Consider the following 18,674-nt stretch of genomic DNA (forward strand, 5'->3'; position numbering starts at 1 on the left):
ATTTTCGCTCCCTAAGACCCAATATTGCCTTGCCCGTAATAAATGTTATTTGAATGTGGCATTATGGAGCAGTGGAAGCTTGGGTTTGAATTTCAGTCTCGCCAGCTGTAAGCCAGATAACAAAGGGCAGGTCATAACCTTGCTGAGCTTCCAGTTCCTCGTCTCTGTAATAGAAATAGTAATGCCTATTTCACAGGGTTCTTGTGAGAATTAGAGAAAATAATATACGTAAAGCATCCAGAATAGTGTCTGGCCTACAAAATATATATCTGAAATAGATATCCAGTTCTCCAAGCACCCTGGACTGAGCTTTCCAAGAAAATTTTCTAGTTACTGGGGTCTCACAGTGTTTGGAAGATTTCAGCCAGCACTGAGCAAAGGCTAGACAGAATCAGTTTTAGAAGTTAGCACCCAAAATGGCTCATGCCTGGAATACCAGCACTTTGGGAGGCTGAGGCGGGTGGATCACCTGAGGTCAGGAGTTTGAGACCAGCTTGGCCAACATGGTGAAACCCCATCTCTACTTAAAAAATACAAAAAAATTAGCTGGGCATTATGGCACACACCTGTAATCCCAGCTACTCAGGAGGCTGAGGCAGGAGAATCGCTTGAACCTGGGAGCTGGGGGTTGCAGTGAGCTGAGATGGTACCACGGCACTCTAGCCTGGGTGACAGAGTGAGATTCTGTCTCAAAAAAAAAAAAAAAAGTTAGCACCCAAGCCGGGAAAATACCCAAGCTTTGCATATTGTGTTCCAGTTAAGCTGAGAAAGTATATTGGCTGATCCAAAATTCCGTGGTGGAATCCAGTTGTGTTTTTTTGGTTTTCGTTTTTCTTTTCCTTTCTTTCTTTTTCTTTTTTTGTTTTTTTGTTTTTGTTTTTGTTTTTGTTTTTTTGAGACGGAGTCTCGCTCTGTCACCCAGGCTGGAGTGCAGTGGCCGGATCTCAGCTCACTGCAAGCTCCGCCTCCTGGGTTTACGCCATTCTCTTGCCTCAGCCTCCCGCGTAGCTGGGACTACAGGTGCCCGCCACCTCACCCGGCTAGTTTTTTGTGTTTTTTAGTAGAACGTGTTAGCCAGGCTGGTCTCAATCTCCTGACCTCGTGATCTGCCCGTCTCGGCCTCCCAAAGTGCTGGGATTACAGGCTTGAGCCACTGCGCCCGGCCTTTTTTTTTTTTTTTTAAGACAGAGTTTCGCTCTTGTTACCCAGGCTGGAATGCAATGGTACGATCTCCGCTCACTGTAACCTCTGCCTCCCAGTTCAAGCGATTCTCCTGCCTCAGCCTCACGAGTCGCTGGGATTACAGGCGCCTGCCACCATGTCCGGCTAATTTTTTGTATTTTTAGTAGAGATGGGGTTTCACCATGGCCAGGCTGGTCTTGAACTCCTGACCTCAGGTAATCCACCCGCCTTGGTCTCCCAGAGTGCTGAGATTACAGGCATGAGCCACCGCACCCAGCCGGTTTTTGTTTTTAATTGAGACAGGGTCTTGCTCTGTTATTCAGGGGTATGGTGGTGTGATCATAGCTCACTCTAACCTTGAATTCCTGGGCTCAAGTCATCTTCTTGCCTCAGCCTCTTGAGTAGCTGGGACTATAGACATGCACCACCACACCTGGCAAATTTTTTAACTTTTTGTAGAGACGGGGTCTCGCTATGTTTCCCAGGCTGGTCTCAAACTCTTGGTCTCAGGCAATCCTCCCACATCAGCCTGTCAAAGTACTGGGATTACAGGGGCGAGTCACTGTGCCCAGCTCCAATTGGGTTTTGTTTTAAATCGACTGGGCCATTTACCCTTTGTCCCCTTGTCCACTCTCTTATTTTCCCATGTTTTTTACCTCCCACAAATGCCTGTCCATCACTGGTAAGTTTAGGCCAGTAAGAGTGGGCCAGGCAGAGTCACATCCACCGGTCCTGTGGGCATGGCTACAGGCCTCACCCTGGCAGCCTGGCTTCCTCTTCCCTCCATCCTCCCTGCCTAGCCTGAGGGGCCATGGAGGAGGCTGCCCAGTGTGCCCTGCAGCCCCTTCCCCAGTGGGCTGGGGATGGGGTGCGTGTGTGTGCAAACTCACGAAGTGCAGTTCCCGGTGGACTCAGCGGCACTGTCATCCAGCTCCATGTTGGCTGAGAGGCTGGCAAAGCCATGGGGCAGCTCATCCCACTCATCAAACCGAATGCCTGTGCCGAGGGAGTAGCGGCCCTCAGCGCATGGCTTACACGACTGGTCCTTCATATCCAGAAACTCCCCGGCGTTGCAAGAGAAGGCTGGAAAACGGCAGAGACAAGGCGGGGCAGTGAGGTCACGCTTCGAGCAATTGAAGGGAGGAGTGCTGGGTTGGGATCTAGGAGTTTGGCCCACTAAGGTTTAGGGCCGTGGCATTTACTGTGTGATTTTATTTTATTTTTCTTAAAAAAAAATTTTTTTTTCAGCGGTGATATTCCTTGCTATATGTGATTCTATTTGTATGGAATGGCCAAAAGAGGCGAAGCCATGGAGACAGAAAGTAGATTTGTGGTTGCCAGGGGCTGCGGGGAGGCGCCTGGGGAGAGATTGCTAATAATATGAGGTTTCTTTGTAGGATGATTAAAATGTGAAATAAGAGTGATGATGGTTGCTGTGAATATTCCAAAAACCACTGAATTTTATCCTTAAAGGAATGAATTTCATGGCATATAAATTATATACCAATAAAGCTGTTATAAAAAAAAAAAATAGATCTAGGGCCATGGATACTCTGCCTTGCTGTGGGACTTTGGGCTTGTCCCTGGCACTCATTTCCTTTGGAGAGGTGCCCTGACCATTCTGAGAGCTCTCTGGTGAAGAGGATGCCAAGGTCTCTTGTGCTGACCCCTCTGAACGACATATGGCTCTTCAGCCTTGAATTTCTCCCTTGAGCCTCTGGCCTCTGCCTTTCTGGTTGTACTGTCACCATGCTAGGTGGGATTCCCATGACCTGTTAACTCAATCATTGCAATATCCTCCTAAATAGTTCCCTATTCTTATTTTTGCTCATTCTGTGGTCAGAGATACCTTTCTAAAACACTGATATGATCAGGCACAATGGCTCACGCCTGTAAACCCAACATTTTGAGAGATCAAGGCAGGAGGATCACTTGAGCCCAGGAGTTTGAGGCCAACCTGTGCAACACAGTGAGACTCTGTCACTACAAAAAAAAAAAAAAAATGTTTAAAGTAGCTGGGAGTGGTGGCGTGTGCCTGTAATCCTAGCTACTCAAACGGCTGAGGTGGGAAAATTGCTTGAGCTCAGGAGGTCAAGGCTACACAGAGCTACGACTGCATCACTATACTTTAGCCTAGGAAACAGAGTGAGACCTTGTCTTTAAAAAATAAAACGTAAAACACATATGTACTATTACTCTCCTTATTTAAAAAAATAAACAGGCACCCCCTTTTGGTTCTAGAAGTATGCTCTTGACCTGGCACTCAGTTTTCCACGGTTTCCCTCCAGCCTAACTTCCCAGCTTGACCTCCCACTACAAATCCTTCTCCACCTCAACCCCATCCATCACCTTCTCTGTGTTGCCTCTACCCTGGACCACAAGCTCTTCCTCAAATGTGTCACTCTTCATCCACATCTAAGCTTTTGCTCATGTGGCCCTCCCAGCTACGCCTGATCCCTAAATATTTGTAACTCTCATTCTTTCTCATATCATATATGAGAAACTACACTAGGCTCTGCGCTACTCCGGGGATGGCTGGCTCAGTGACTGGCACAGACTGGGAGCTTCATGAATGTTTCTGAAACAATGAGTGAATGAATGAATATCTGCACTTTCCACCACCTAAGCTTCTGAAAGCAGAGACTGGGCCTTATTTGTCTTTGCAGTTCACACTGCATGTGCACATCATGGTGCTTACACATAGTGGGATTCACTGAAGTCGGCAGAGTTCAGCAGAGTTCAGTGAAGATGACTCATTTGTTTCCACTAGTCACACCTCTTTCTGCTCAGGTCTCAGCAATATCCAGTCATTAATTTAACAAGTATTTATTTGCTCACTTACTCAACCAGGCACTGTACTAAGCTGATTTGAGAATTTAAGTATCTTCAAACTCCTTTCCAACTCTTCAAATAATTCCTTAAATCTAGTGCCTGGTTTTTCTTGTTATTCCCTTTGCATTCCTAAAATAATAATGCAAGGGAAAAAGCTGCCAATTGTAGAAAAGTTGTGACTGCAGAATTACAGAGGCAGGCGCTGGGGCTGCGGCAAGCCACTGCTTTTCCTATTGCACGATCAGATCCACAGTCAGGAAGATCCTTGTCCCCTGAAGTGATGCCTGGAGCATTTTAAAGGATGTCTCTGCAGAAATTTAGCCTCTCTGACTTCCTTTTTAAGAATGAAAGCAATCTCAATCTTTCCTAATGACTGATTGTGGCTGATGAGTGAGTATAGATTGGAGAGACATACACAGGCAAAATGAAAATGTATGCAAACAGAAAAGAATATCTGAGTGCACACAGCTGGCGTTGCTTATGCTGTATCCACTGATGGGATTTAAATTCCTTTAAAAAATGAAAGCAAATTCAGATATCCAGTTTGCATTCATGAAATACTTCTGCACCAAATCTCATAAGGGTCTGGGATGTGGGGACTAATTGGGGAAAAGATCTGATTCCTTAATGCAGCTGCTCTGCCAGGAAGGGCCCAGATTGGATGGCAGGAGACTTGGGGGAGAGACCAAAGCTGAGTGACAGGGAGGCCCTGAGCAGGACAGCTGCTTACAGCACTCGGTGCCCTTGACGGGGTCGGGCAGGCTGGTGCACAGGCCCGGGGTATGCGGCACGGCGACCCTCCACCTGGAACCCGTGCTGTCACACGCGGTGTACTCATAGTGGTACTCAGACTGCAGGGGAGAGAACAGTGGGCAAAATGTGCATTAGCAGTGATCAAACATTAAGAGTTTCCCACCCACTTCCTGCCCAGCACATGGCTACTGATGCTCATCCTCTCAGAAATGGGCCCTGGGACCCCCGGCAGGGAGCTGATGATTATGAGCCGAGTAGAAGAACTACAATGATTTGGATCATTCCTTTCCACCCAGCCACGGTCTAGTCCCTAGAAATCATTTTTGTGTGTGACTGTCTTTGTTGTTATGTTTAAGTAATATCCTTATGGAGCAGAGGAATGTGGGAAGGTAACTAAGGAACAAGCTAGAAATAGGTGGAGTTTTTCTTATTCTAAAGTGTAGCATTTATGAACGAGGACATTCTAAATGGAAGGATGTTCTAAATGGAAGCCTTAGTCCACAAAAAATTTACAAAGCTTCATTACAGAAGTGGTATGTATTTCTATTTCCCTGTGTTTCTTTTTTTTTTTCCTTTTTTTTTTTTTTTTTTTTTTGAGACAGAGTCTCGCTCTGTTGCCCAGGCTGGAGGGCAGTGGCACCATCTTGGCTCACTGCAACCTCTGCCTTCCGGGTTCAAGCAATTCTTCTGCCTCAGCCTCCCAAGTAGCTGACACTACAGGTGCCTGCCACCACGCCAGGCTAATTTTTGTATTTTTAGTAGAGACGGGGCTTCACCATGTTAGCCATGCTGGTCTCAAACTCCTGACCTTGTGATCCTCCTACCTTGGCCTCCCAAAGTGCTGGAATTACAGGCATGAGCCACTGCACCTGGCCCTATTTCCCTGTGTTTCTTATGCTCCTTTCCACTCAGAAAGACTACGAATTCCCAATTGCATTTTATGAAAATATTATATTTGGCCGAGGCAGGTGATGTGCTCTCACTTGAGCCTGTTCATCCCTGATTCGTCTGTGCAATGGGAAACTCAGAGTTTAATTGTTTTACCTGAGCTAAAAATAAATGGGATAAAAACAAAACAATCAAATCAAGCATTAAGTAAAACAACAACAACAAACAGTTCTACTCAGAACAAAGAAAACACAATTGATGTGCCAAATGCCCTTAAGCATTTCTTCCTCCTTTAAATCTGGTAATAAACAACAGACCATGGAATTAGTGATGATTTTGGCTCTAACAAGTATTTTACAATCTGCACTTACCTAAAACTATATTCAAGCCCAGAGATACTTTGTATTACTGTATCCATAAGAAAAATAGAATTAATTTCCCCCTTAACTCACGTGAAAGTATGATTGCATAACATGTACAACGTCAAGGAGCTAAGACAAAAAATACAACAGTTTTGAAGTTTGCTAATCTAATAATGCGTCAGGACCAAAAGGAAAAAGCTTTATTTTTGGGGAGAGGTAAACACACTGCATGTCATCTATTCCAAGATGCGTATTTTTTCCACATCTAACGTCTATGAAATCAAGACGTTTCTTAAAATTGACACAGTAAGGAAGCATTGTGTTATGTTTCAAGGGATAGAGCTTTTTCTTTCTTTGTGACACATTAAAAAAATCGTGTCTTAGAAGCAGTGGTGTTTCAGACTTGTTGCAATATAGTAAAGATGTAGTTTCTTTTCTTTCTTTTTTTTTTTTTTTTTGAGACAGTCTCTTGCTCTGTCACTCAGGCTGTAGTGCAGTGGCGTGATCATGGCTCACTGTAACCTTGACTTCCTGGGCTCAAGTGATCCTCCCACCTCAGCTTCCCAAGTAGCTGAGACTACAGGAACCACTATGTGCACCACCATGGCCAGCCAAGAGATTAACTTTTGACCAGAATCTTTGGCTTTGGATGTAGATGTCAATGTCATCTAGGAAAGAAAGAATATCAGGATGGGAATTCTTTGTGCCCTTGGGCTACCGTCTCTCTGGGTCTATTTTTCCTAAAATTCTTGTCTTTTCCTCATCTCAGAGGACTCTGAGGATAAATAGGGCAACTATGCATATGTGATGTCAATCCACTTCTTAAAATGATACTCTCAAAAGGGTTTTGCTGCAAGAATGAGGGGTAAAGTCCACTGTGTGTAAATTAAATGGAGAATTGAGTGAGCAAGGCAGAAAGGACTGTGCGGTGCTCGTGAACATATTCATGCTGGTCTTTTGTGTAGTGTGTTCACAGTTCCCAAATACCATCTCGTTTGATCTGCACGACTCCCTATAAGGCAAGTAGACCAGGAGTTGTTTCCTTCATTGTACAGACGAGAAATTAGACTCTCAGTGGCGAGATAGCTTGTCCAAGGTCACACAGCCTATAAGTCACTGAGCTAGAAACCAGGCCTTCCCAGCAGGAATCCTCTACCCTTATAGACTCTGATCAAACACAGACTCACACAGGGCCAAATTTAACAGCCAAATCTAAAAATTAAACATGACAGTGTTGGTTGTCTGCCAGCAGCCAGGCTCGCTTCTGAGGCATGAGAATTGGTGTTAAAATATCTAATCTGTTCGAAGATCATCTCAGTTCATTCTGACTGCATTTGGCCTCTTGGAGGCACATGGGCCAAATCCGTTACTTTTCATTGTCTTTCATTTGATGTCCCCTGGGTCCCACTCAGGTGGGAGGTTTGCTGAGGAAATGGTGGTTTCAAGCCTAAGAAAATTTCCCTTTCCATATGTGCTCATTTACTTCATGCCACTTGGGGATATTTACATCATTCAAGGTGGTTGGCTCTAATACACCTGTTTCAAATCTGAACTACACTTTGAGGTCACACCATTCAAGACATAAGCTTAGGGCTGGGCACAGTGGCTCACACCTGTAATCCCAGCACTTTGGGAGGCCGAGGTGGGTGGATCACCTGAGGTCAGGAGTTTGATACCAGCCTGGCCAACATGGTGAAACTCTGTCTCTACTAAAAATACAAAAGTTAGTCAGGTGTAGTGGCACATGCCTGTAACCCCAGCTACTCAGGAGGCTGAGGAAAGAGAATCACTTGAACCCAGGAGTGGAGGCAGAGGTTGCAGTGAGCCAAGATCACGCCACTTCACTCCAGCCTGGGCAAAAAAAGTGAGACTCTGTCTAAAAAAAAAAAAAGACATGAACTTAGAGAGAGTTAAATCAGGGATAGAACTGGCAGGACTCCTCAATTACATTCAGTGTTCTGTGAACACATCAATTCCCTGACAGTACCTCAGTTTACTCAGTGATCTGTCTGAAAGTATATAATTTGCATAAAGTGCAGGTCTACAAAGGAGCACATAAACACATTCAGTATATACATCCAGCACGTAACTCCTTCCTCCTCCCTGTGCACAATTCTATGACGCACACCCAAATTACACTGCTAAATGGGACACAGCAGGCAGTGGGTGCTGTCTGTTCATCAGGAAAATAAAGGAAGGGTTTAGAAATGAGGGGGTGGGGACCTTTAGTTAGTGCATCCTTCCCTAGCACCACCCAGCCATGTAATAGTCCTGGGCACAAGTGAAGGAAGAGGGAAAAAAAACCCTGAAACTGGAATATGCTTTGCCTGTATTGACTGATCTGTCGGTAACACTGATCTCTCAGCTCTAGAAGAATTCACTCAGACTCACAATACTTTTAGTCCTTACTGTCTAGGTATTAAATGGACTGCTGAAATGACTAAAAAATAAGAAAACTGTCAAATCAAGATGGTACCTGGATGGAAATCTGTCCTTCCTTCTACCTGCCCACCACTCGCTTTCAAAATAGTATCCCTTACTTTTAAAAATGATTATCAAAGTAACAGTTTAGAGGCCAGGTGCAGTGGCTCACACCTGTAATCCCGGCACTTTGGGAGGTTGAGGCAGGCAAATTACTTGAGGTCAGGAGTTTGAGACCAGCCTGGCCAACATGGTGAAACCCCATCTCTACTAAAAATACAAAAATTCATCGGGCATGGTGGCATGTGCCTGTAGTCCCAGCTACTCAGGAGGCCAAGGTGGGAGGATGACCTGAGCCTGGGAGGTTGAGGCTGCAGTGAGCCATGATCATGCCACTACAGCCCAAATGACAGAGTGAGACCCTGCCTCAAATGAAAAAAGGAACCGTTTAAAGACTAGAGATTGGAGGTAATCTATGGGTTAGATGCTAGAGCTGTACCTTGTTACCATCCACTGTGGAAGACGAATAAGGTTTAAGCTGGTTAGCTGATGACAGAGATGTGGTCCACAATTCAGGTGGAAAGAGAGTCCTAGGCACTGGGTTAGCCTCTTTCATGTGCCCTAAGTAAACAGGCAAATGAATCCCACCACCCCTTCCCACGTGGCGCTCGACCTCCCTAAGCCATAGCTGCCTCACTGAAAAATGGGGATATACAAACCTCTGCATCATACAGGGGCTGGGCTGCTGTATCGTTATGCAGGCTCTTCATAGGTTACCTAGCTCAGGGCATGAGTGGAGGGTGGATTCTAGCTCAGACCTTGCATGTTAGGTGGTACGCCCTATTGAAGGTTGCACCTGCCCAGAGAGGGAGTGCCTCTTCCCCATGTGCGATAGGGCTCCCTGTGAGCATGATTAAGATGATGTAGGTCAAGCACATCACACAGTAGGTTTTCCAATCTTCAAAACAATCCAATGGCAAATTACTTTACCATTTTACAGATGGGAAAATTGAGTCATTGAGAGGCGAAGTCACTTGCTCAAAGCCATACGGCCAGGAACTGCCAAACCAGGATTGCACCCAGGCTATCTGAGTCCAGAATCTGTTTTCAAGGCTGCCGGTGTTTGAAAGCAGCCTGCGTAGGCTCCTATCACACTTACAAACTGTGTCTGGGGCTCAGCAGTGGCTCTCAAGCTGCTAAAAACTTTGCAAGGAAAGCCAAGCGCATGAAAAACTTTGCAAACAACGCCCAAGGGGAAGGGACCCAAGTCCAAAGCCGTGTACAATGGGAAGGCGGAAAGGCACTTTGAACCTTGTTGGAGGTTCAACAAAGACATCTATTGTTTGTGCCTACCTAGTGTCCACCCCCCTTCTGACAGCAGCACCTCTCTGGGAGGAACTATTGCTTCCTTATTATATACAGTCTTGATGGGATTGCAAGTGAGGTGGCCCACCTTCCTCTGCCGTGGGTGGACACATGACCCACACTAGGCCAATCAGATGCTCTTTGCGGATAAGTGGAAGATGGGATGAGGGGGAAGAAGACATTTAGCCACTAAGCAGGGACCTCAGGTGGGTGGAAACTGAGGGAGGGATGGGGCAGGAAAGTGGGGCAGCTGGGGATAAGGCCCCTCCTTACTTCCCAGTTCTACCTAGGGCTGACCTTGGAGTCCCCCAACCAAACTCCACAGAATAAAAACATAAAAACTATGCCAAGTGAAATAAGCCAGTCACAAAGACAAATACTGTATGATTCTGCTTATACAAGGTATATAGTAGTCAAATTCATAGAGACAGAAAGAATGGTGTCTGTCAGGGGCTAGGGGAGCAGGATGGGGAGTTACTGTTTGATGAGTACAGCATTTCAATTCTGTAAGACAGTTCTGTGGATAATGACGATGGTGGTGCCGATGGTAGCACAACAATGTGAATGTACTTCATGCCACTGAACCGTAGATTTAAAAATGGTTAAGCTGGTAAATTTTATTATGTGTATTTTACCACAACTTTAATTTTTTTTTTTTAAAAAAAGGTGATACCACAGGTCCTACAGAACATGCCCAATCTTTGAGTTATTCTATTGAATACTCCAGAAGGCAGAAGCCTGATGATCTAATAGTCTAAATTAGAGAAATATCTCCAAAATAAAAAATATTTTTATAAAATATAAATCTATATATATTTAGAGATGGTGTCTTACTCTGTTGCCCAGGCTTGAGTGCAGTAGTGTGATCACAGCTCACTACAGCCTCAACATCCTGGGCTCAAGTGATTCTCCCTCCTCAGCCTCCTGAGTAGCTGGGACTACAAGTGTGAATCACTATATCTGGCTAATTAAAAAAATTTTTTTGTAGAGATGGAGTCTTGCTATGTTGCTAAGGCTGGTCTTGAACTCCTGGACTCAAGCAATCCTTCCACTTTGGCCTTACAAAGTGCTAGAATTACAAGTATGAGTCACCACACCCTCCAAAAATATTTTAATTATCATCCATATGATTGGCCAAACTCAGAAACACCAAGAGGGAGGAGTGGAAGGCAGCAGGCAGAGTGCACATTGTGGCAGTGTCACTGGACATACCCGGGCTGTGGTGGGTCCCTCACACTTATTTGTTCACTATTGACAACTTTCAAACACATTGCATTGTAGTTGTGCAAATAAATATTAAGTGCTAATTTTTTTCAAACATTCTGTTCTTTTAGAATTAAAGTGTTTAAATGTCTCGGCATATATTTTATTTTTTATTTTATTATAAAATATAAAATGTTTTTATAGCTCAGGAACAATATCTCAGAAGATATTGTTAACTTGGAATATGTCTGTTCTTCTACATTCTAAGAAAATAATGTTCACTCATCCCACATTCAATAAGCACGTACTGAGGGCCTGTTATGTGCTAGGTTCCGGTAAAGCAGTGGTGTTTAAAACCTGTGGATTTCTAGAGCTTTTATGTGTATGTGGTGGGGAGTGTGCTAGCAAGGATGGGATGGGGAGGAGACAGACCATAAACACACATCCCAAAGAGGTTTAGTTACCATTGCAAGCTGTTGCTTGCCCCTATTTCTCAAGAGCAGGGTCTTGGTGTCTAAGGACTGTGGCAAAAACAGCAACACATCTCTAACTCTGATCTGACTAACCATTAAACCACATTGTTTCTCTTCCAAGTGATGGTGGTTTGAAAGCCAGGACAAGCCAGGTCCCACAGACGTTTAACCTAGTTGCTTCGAAATAACTCCTGCAACAGCAGAACTAAGAAGACGGGGATGACTGGTCACAACTCTCCAAGAGAGAAGCACAAGGTGACCAGGTGGCAGTGAGGTCTACTGTCCTACCAGCCTTCTTCTTCCTGCCAGGGCACTTCTCCAGCCCAGCTGGCCAACGATGACTGCAACGGATGGCCCAGACTGGCTGGAAAGCCCCTCAAATGGGGCCTCTGGGGATTAACATGGGCACTCCCCAGCCTGCGAAGGTCCTCGGAGGACGCGAGGGCTAGTGGTGAACTAAAACAAGCAGTCTCTGATACTAGGAACAAATGACCTCGATGGTCATTTGACTCATTCTACCCTCAGTCTCCTCATCTGTAAAATGAGACAGTTGGACTTCTAAGATTAGACAACTTCTAAGATTCCTTCCATTTCCAAGAACTTATTATTTTGTACTGGTACCAACATGGAAATCTGTCCTTCCTTCCATCTTTTTCCCCTTTTCTTTCTTTCGTTTTTTTTTGTTTGTTTGTTTGTTTTTTTGAGATAGAGTTTCGCTCTTATTGCCCAGGCTGAGTGCAGTGGCGCGATCTCGGCTCACCGCAACCTCTGCCTCCCGGGTTCAAGCAATTCTCATGCCTCAGCCTCCTAAGTAGCTGGGATTACAGGCATGAGCCACCACACCCGGCTAATTTTGTATTTTTAGTAGAGACGGGGTTTCTCCATGTTGGTCAGGCTGGTCTCGAACTCCTAACCTCAGGTGATCCGCCCGCCTCGGCCTCCCAAAGTGCTGGGATTACAGGCGTGAGACACCACGCCCGGCCCCTTTTCTTTCAAAATAGCACATCTTAGTTGTTAATAATTATCAAAGTAATACCTGTTAAGAGCAGGAAAGATGAAAATACAGACTAGAATAAAAAAGAAAATAAAAATCTGGACCGGGCACAGTGCTCACGCCTGTAATTGAGGTCAGGAGTTCCAGACCAGCCTGGCCAACACGATGAAACCCCATCTTTACTAAAAAATACAAAAATTAGCCTGGTGTGGTGGCAGGCGCCTGTAATCCCAGACAGGAAAATCGCTTGAACCCAGGAGGCAGAGGTTGCAGTGAGCCGAGATTGCACCATTGCACTCCAGCCTGGGCAACAGAGCGAGACTGTCAAAAAAAAAAAAAAAAAAAAAAAAAAAAAAAAAAAAAAAAAAAAACACAAAACCAACCTACAAGTCCACCAAACAGAGATAACTACTTTTAACATTTTGCTGTATTTCTTTCCAGATTCTGATTCTATACATGCATGTACACATGCAGATGAAGATCATATGGTATATAGTTTTGTATTCTGACTTTCTTCCTTTTAATTTTAGGTAGAAAGCACTTTCCCATGTCCTTAATGGCTGCATCGTAGTTTCTTTCACCATTCCCCTATTGTTGGACCTGGAGTTGTGTTCCATTTTTCCTTATTTTAAATAATATTGAAATGACACTTTCTTTGAATCTCTAATTATTTCCTTTGGATAAATTCCCAGAAGCGGAATTACGAGGTTAGAGTATGAGTTTCTTTGAGACTGTTGATCAAGAAGGGAGATTTCTAAGAGAAAACAGACATCCCTAAGTCTTTTCTCCCACTTTTACTTTTTGATATGGTAAATTTATAAAACCTATTATGGCAAATTTGAAATACATTATTTCAAATATATATTTAAAAAAACAAAACAGTGCAATGAGCCCCCGTCTCATCACCCAGCTTCAACACTCACCAATTTCTGACATTCTTTGTCTATCTCCACCCCACTACATCTGCCTCCACCTGCTCCTCCCCGCATAAGATTGTCATTTTTCATGGTCCTTTTTTTTTTTTGGAGACAGGGTCTCACTCTATCACCCAGGCTGGAGTGCAGTGGTATGATCTCGTCTCACTGCAACTGCAGCCTTGAACTCCCGAACTCAGGCCACCCTCGCCTCAGCCTCCTGAATAGCTGGGGTTACAGGCATGCATCACCATGCCTGGCTAATATTTTTGTAGTTTTAATAGAGATGGGGTTTCATTCACCACATTGCCTAGGCTAGTCTTGAACTCCTGAGCTCAAAACGATCTGCCCGCCTCAGCCTCCCAAAGTGCTGGGATTCAGGCGTGAACCACCGTGCCAACCTCGTGGTCCTTTTTTAAAAGGTAAAATGTATATACATTGAAATGAACAAATATTAACTCTACAATTTTGATAGATGGCCATATTTGAGTAAAACATTAACAGGGCTAAGAATAACCACCCAAAGACTATTGGGGAAAAAAGAACAACTTCCCTACCACTCCTACCTCCCGGAGCGAAAAGACAGAGCCAAGCAGGTGTCTCACATTCTGAGTCTTAAATCCACTGCTGCCTAAAGTCACAAGCAGCCAAGGAAGCAGAAGATCAACATGACTTGGGTTTGTCTTGGCTGGGACAGGATCTGCCTCAAGAAACAGGTTCTTAAGTAAACCTGGGTTTTGTCTGGAGCCAACTTTAGACTGGATGCCTTGGGGTCTGGAGGAGGCCACTTCTTCCCTTGTTCCCAAAAGATCTGCTTTCAGAAGAGAAGTTTCTCTTCTCTCGCAGTCCCTAAAAAGCAGATTCTTGGCCGGGCGCGGTGGCTCAAGCCTGTAATCCCAGCACTTTGGGAGGCCAAGACGGGCGGATCACGAGGTCAGGAGATCGAGACCATCCTGGCTAACCCGGTGAAACCCCGTCTCTACTAAAAAAATACAAAAAAACTAGCCGGGCGAGATGGCGGGCGCCTGTAGTCCCAGCTACTCGGGAGGCTGAGGCAGGAGAATGGCGTAAACCCGGGAGGCGGAGCTTGCAGTGAGCTGAGATCCGGCCACTGCACTCCAGCCTGGGCCACAGAGCGAGACTCCGTCTCAAAAAAAAAAAAAAAAAAAATAAAACTCCCTTCTTGGCCGGGCGCGGTGGCTCAAGCCTGTAATCCCAGCACTTTGGGAGGCCAAGACGGGCGGATCACGAGGTCAGGAGATCGAGACCATCCTGGCTAACCCGGTGAAACCCCGTCTCTACTAAAAAAATACAAAAAAACTAGCCGGGCGAGATGGCGGGCGCCTGTAGTCCCAGCTACTCGGGAGGCTGAGGCAGGAGAATGGCGTAAACCCGGGAGGCGGAGCTTGCAGTGAGCTGAGATCCGGCCACTGCACTCCAGCCTGGGCCACAGAGCGAGACTCCGTCTCAAAAAAAAAAAAAAAAAAAAGCAAATTCTTTAGGGAGAATGTCAAAATTAGGCGCTGGGCGCAGTGGCTCACACCTGTAATCCCAACGCTTTGGGAGGTCAAAGCAGGAGGATTGCTTGAGACCAAGAGTTCAAGACCAGCCTGGGCAATATGGCAAAACCCTGCTCTACAAACAAATATAAAAATTTGCCAGGTGTAGTGCCACGTGCCTGTAGTCCCAGCTACTTGAGAGGCTGAGATGGGAGGATTGATTGAGCCTGGGGCGTGGAGGCTGCAGTGAGCTATGATCATGCCACTGTACTCCAGCCTGGGTGGCGGAGTGAGACACTGCCTCAAAAAAAAGGATGAGGCTGGGTCGCCAGGCAAATGCCCTGGAGCTGAGTATAACAGGGTCAATAGATAGTTGTTGATCAGTTACACATACTTCTTCGCCTGAAAAGTACTTGACCCAGACCAGAGCAGATTCCATTAATCAACCTCAAATTAATGGAAGCCCTGTGTTACTTCTGACAAACTCTAAAAGTTCCCTGACTGTTAGGGAGAGATTAACCCTTTGCTGGAAAGTACCAATGAATTCCGCTTAGCATAGGAATGTGGAAAACCGTGGAGAAATGTCAGAATTTGGAATATGAGTCCCCCAGATGAGATTTTCTCTCAGGTCCAGCCCTTGCGGGTGTTTTGTGAACTCCTGGTTTTCGTACTTTTTGCTTCAGAGTTCCTCTGCTCAAGCTTTGGGTGGATGGACTGGTTGAGGCTCAGGGGCACTGCGACCTCACTGTGTCCCATTGTGAAGAGGAGTCCTGAGGGGAGAGGACGTTTCCTATTGTTCTCCAGCTGGTCACACCTGACCTGGGAAAGGCTGCTGGGCTTCTCCCACTCTCCCTCTCTCCTCCCACTCCCTTAGGACTGCGGACTCAATAAGCCTGGGTGCACCAGCTCTAGACCTCTGGGGCCTACGTTTGTCTGATCAAAACTGCCTGGAGATCATGTTAAAAACACATTCCTGGGCTCTACCACCAAGATCCTGATTCTCTAGCTCTTCTTCTCCTTCCTCCCTTTTTCAAAACTCACTCTTCTGTGCCCCAAGCCTTAAATATTTATCCCATTTGAAAGTAGATCACATAAACAAATATCCCACAAGATAGGGGTCCTTAACCTATGGTCCACGGACCGTTGCCCATATATGGCCAGATGCAGAATTTCAGATATGTGCATTTTTCTGGGCAGTGGGTCTGTTGTGTGACTTCAAATCCTCTAAGGAGTCTGTTATCCCCCTCCTCCTCCCTACACAGGAAAACATTACCACCTGCCATCATGTATTAGTAATTTTAAAGTAGCCTAATATTTTACCAGACCAAGGCTGATTCCTTTTAACAGGATGGCTGAAATACTTTAACCCAGTGATTTTCAAATTATGCTGCAGAGTCTAGGGTTTAGAAGAAAGCCAGCCCCTTCAAAGGGGTAAGTAGAGAGTCCCCCATTAACGGAGCAACATTTTAAAATATCTTTTTCTTGTTCATGCTTCTAAGTTAAAATTTTGTTTGAACCAAAAATTTCACACATCAAAAATGTTAGGATGCCAGAGTCTTGACTTGAACGAGTTGCTGAAGGTGAAACTGCAGGCACCGAGGCAGACACACAGGGTCAAGGGTGACTTTTGGCTTCCCTTTAGTCATCCCACGTAATTAGTTGTTTCCTCTACCTACAAGTAAGACCTCTTCTCCCCCAGCGCAAGCACCAGACCCAGCAGCAGTCGAAGAAGCAAATAGACCCCAGTCCTGCCAGCCTCTGCTGGCTGTCCTCAATCCCTGGACCGTCGCCTAGCAACATAGAGCCGGGGCGCGGGGGCTCTCAGTCTACAGGAGTCTGGGGGAACCCTGGCCTTACACTGCCCTTTCTTTCAGCATTGCTCTATTCTACTCTGGCTTTCCAGCTTCTATTTTGATCAAAAACAGCAGAGACAGCACCTGGTCCCCCTGGCAGGGCCTACCCCACTGGCTTGGCTATGGACACATCACACAAAGCAGACAGTGGCCTCCACACGGACCTGGGGTAGTTTGTACCACCATGCTCTGGGACAGGCAGGACCTTGACCACGTTGTCCAGTCTGTGTGTAACTTAAGCTGCCTGTCTATTTTAGGCAGAGCCTTGGCGTGAGGGTTCTTGGAAGACACTGACCAGTCCAGTGAGGGAGACAGGACCGCGGCAGTAATAACAGCACCCTAGTGAGCACCTCTAAGCTCCCATGTGCCAGGCTCGGGACCCGGCACTGTACCTGCATCTTCTTCCCCTTTAGCCCTCACAAAAGCCTCCTGAAGTGTTGCCAATAGTATCCCTTCCGCCTCGACCTCCCTGTTCACAACAGCAGTTGGCTCCCCCATCTCAACGATCCATTGATCCTTCAAATCTGGAATGACTTTGAATTTTTTTCCATAGCACTTACCACCTTCAAACACACACTTTATACCTTTACTATTTGCTGTGTTTATTGTCTGTTTCTGCCCCTGTGCCCGTTCCCCGTTCTAGATCAAATGTAAGTGTCATCAGAACACAGGTCTTTGTTTTTGTCCATGGACGTAGCCCAGACACCCAGAACAGTGCCTGACATAGTAGTTTTCAATAAGTATTTGTTGAATGACTGAATGGTGAGCCAGGGTGTGGCCCTAGAACAGCTTGGGAGCTGTGCAGGTGCTGGGATTACAGCCAAAAGGTCTAGACCCTGCTCTTATCCTGCCACCCCATGCTGCATGACCGTGGCCAGTCGTTCAATCTGCCTTATCTATAAAACAGGGATGTAACACCCTTCTAAGATGATTAAATAGTTCAGCAGCTCTCCCCTACAAACCTGAGGAACACTGATCTCTCTGGATGATTAGGGGATTATGTTTAGGAAAGCTCTTTGTAAACTGGTTTAAAAAAAAAAAAAAAAAGTCAGCTACTGCCCTGATCCTGCCTGAAGAGGGTTTATGAGGGAGCACCCAGGTGTTCTCTCCTCTCCCTGGCAGCAGGGCTGAGAGAAAGGAGCCCCGCTGACATTTCTGGCCTAACTGTGATAATCCTCAGCAGTTAGACCCTCCTCAGTTTCCCCGTCATGTTTACCACCTGCCCGATGCGCCCTCTTTTCTAATCCCAGTCTTCTCATACATATGGAGCAACACCTGTCCTCTCTCCACTTTTTCTCCCCTAGCAATTCCCCAGAGCTAATCTCTCCGAGAGAAAGCCTGGTCACTGACATTTACGACGATCTGTAACTGCGGCCAGTCCCTCAGGTGCAGAGGGTTTTTCAGTACTGGTTGTAAATATCCCTAGGATTGAAATGGCTTTGTCACCAAGAAACAAAATGTCCCTTCATAAATTCCCATCTCTTTCTGATAGAAGAGAATATATAGCACACACATCTGTCTACAAGGCAGGGCTTTATGAGGTTATATTCTAAAGATGTGCTTCGATCACTTTTTAATGAGACTGAAATGTTCTATTAAATGTTTTTCACCTGAGCTTTTAATCATACATGTCAGAACCAGGCAATCTAGGTTGTGGCCTGTGCAAAACTCTCCAAGTACATTGCTTGTTTGGATATGTTAGCTGTCTGTGATGGAGAGAACCTGGAGGACAGAATTCCAGCCTGCAGAACCAGTTCAACAGACAGGGCTTCTGTAACTGTACTGGAGCAAATGGATATGAGCAGCTGCAGTACTCAATCTCCTGTAACACTGTTTCTCCAAATGGAGTCCTTGGATCCCTGAGAGTTCCCGTATGTGTTCTCAAGGGTCCTCAAAATAATATTCTCTAAGATAATTTTTTAAAATAATAGACTT

General features: G+C 45.6%; 1 protein-coding gene across 1 annotated transcript in view; it reads right to left on the minus strand.

Moving 5' to 3' along the window:
* Positions 1-18,674, minus strand: part of KIAA1324 (KIAA1324 ortholog) — a 97,848-nt gene that overhangs the window by 38,647 nt on the left and 40,527 nt on the right. The window contains exons 2-3 of the mRNA XM_011968726.1: positions 4,745-4,865; positions 2,073-2,265 (exon numbers count right to left, since the gene is read on the minus strand). Of these exons, the coding sequence (XP_011824116.1) occupies positions 2,073-2,265; positions 4,745-4,865 (314 nt within the window). The remainder of the gene's footprint in view (positions 1-2,072; positions 2,266-4,744; positions 4,866-18,674) is intronic.

The sequence above is a fragment of the Mandrillus leucophaeus genome, unplaced genomic scaffold, assembly GCF_000951045.1.
Source record: "Mandrillus leucophaeus isolate KB7577 unplaced genomic scaffold, Mleu.le_1.0 Scaffold857, whole genome shotgun sequence".
Lineage (NCBI taxonomy): Eukaryota > Metazoa > Chordata > Mammalia > Primates > Cercopithecidae > Mandrillus > Mandrillus leucophaeus.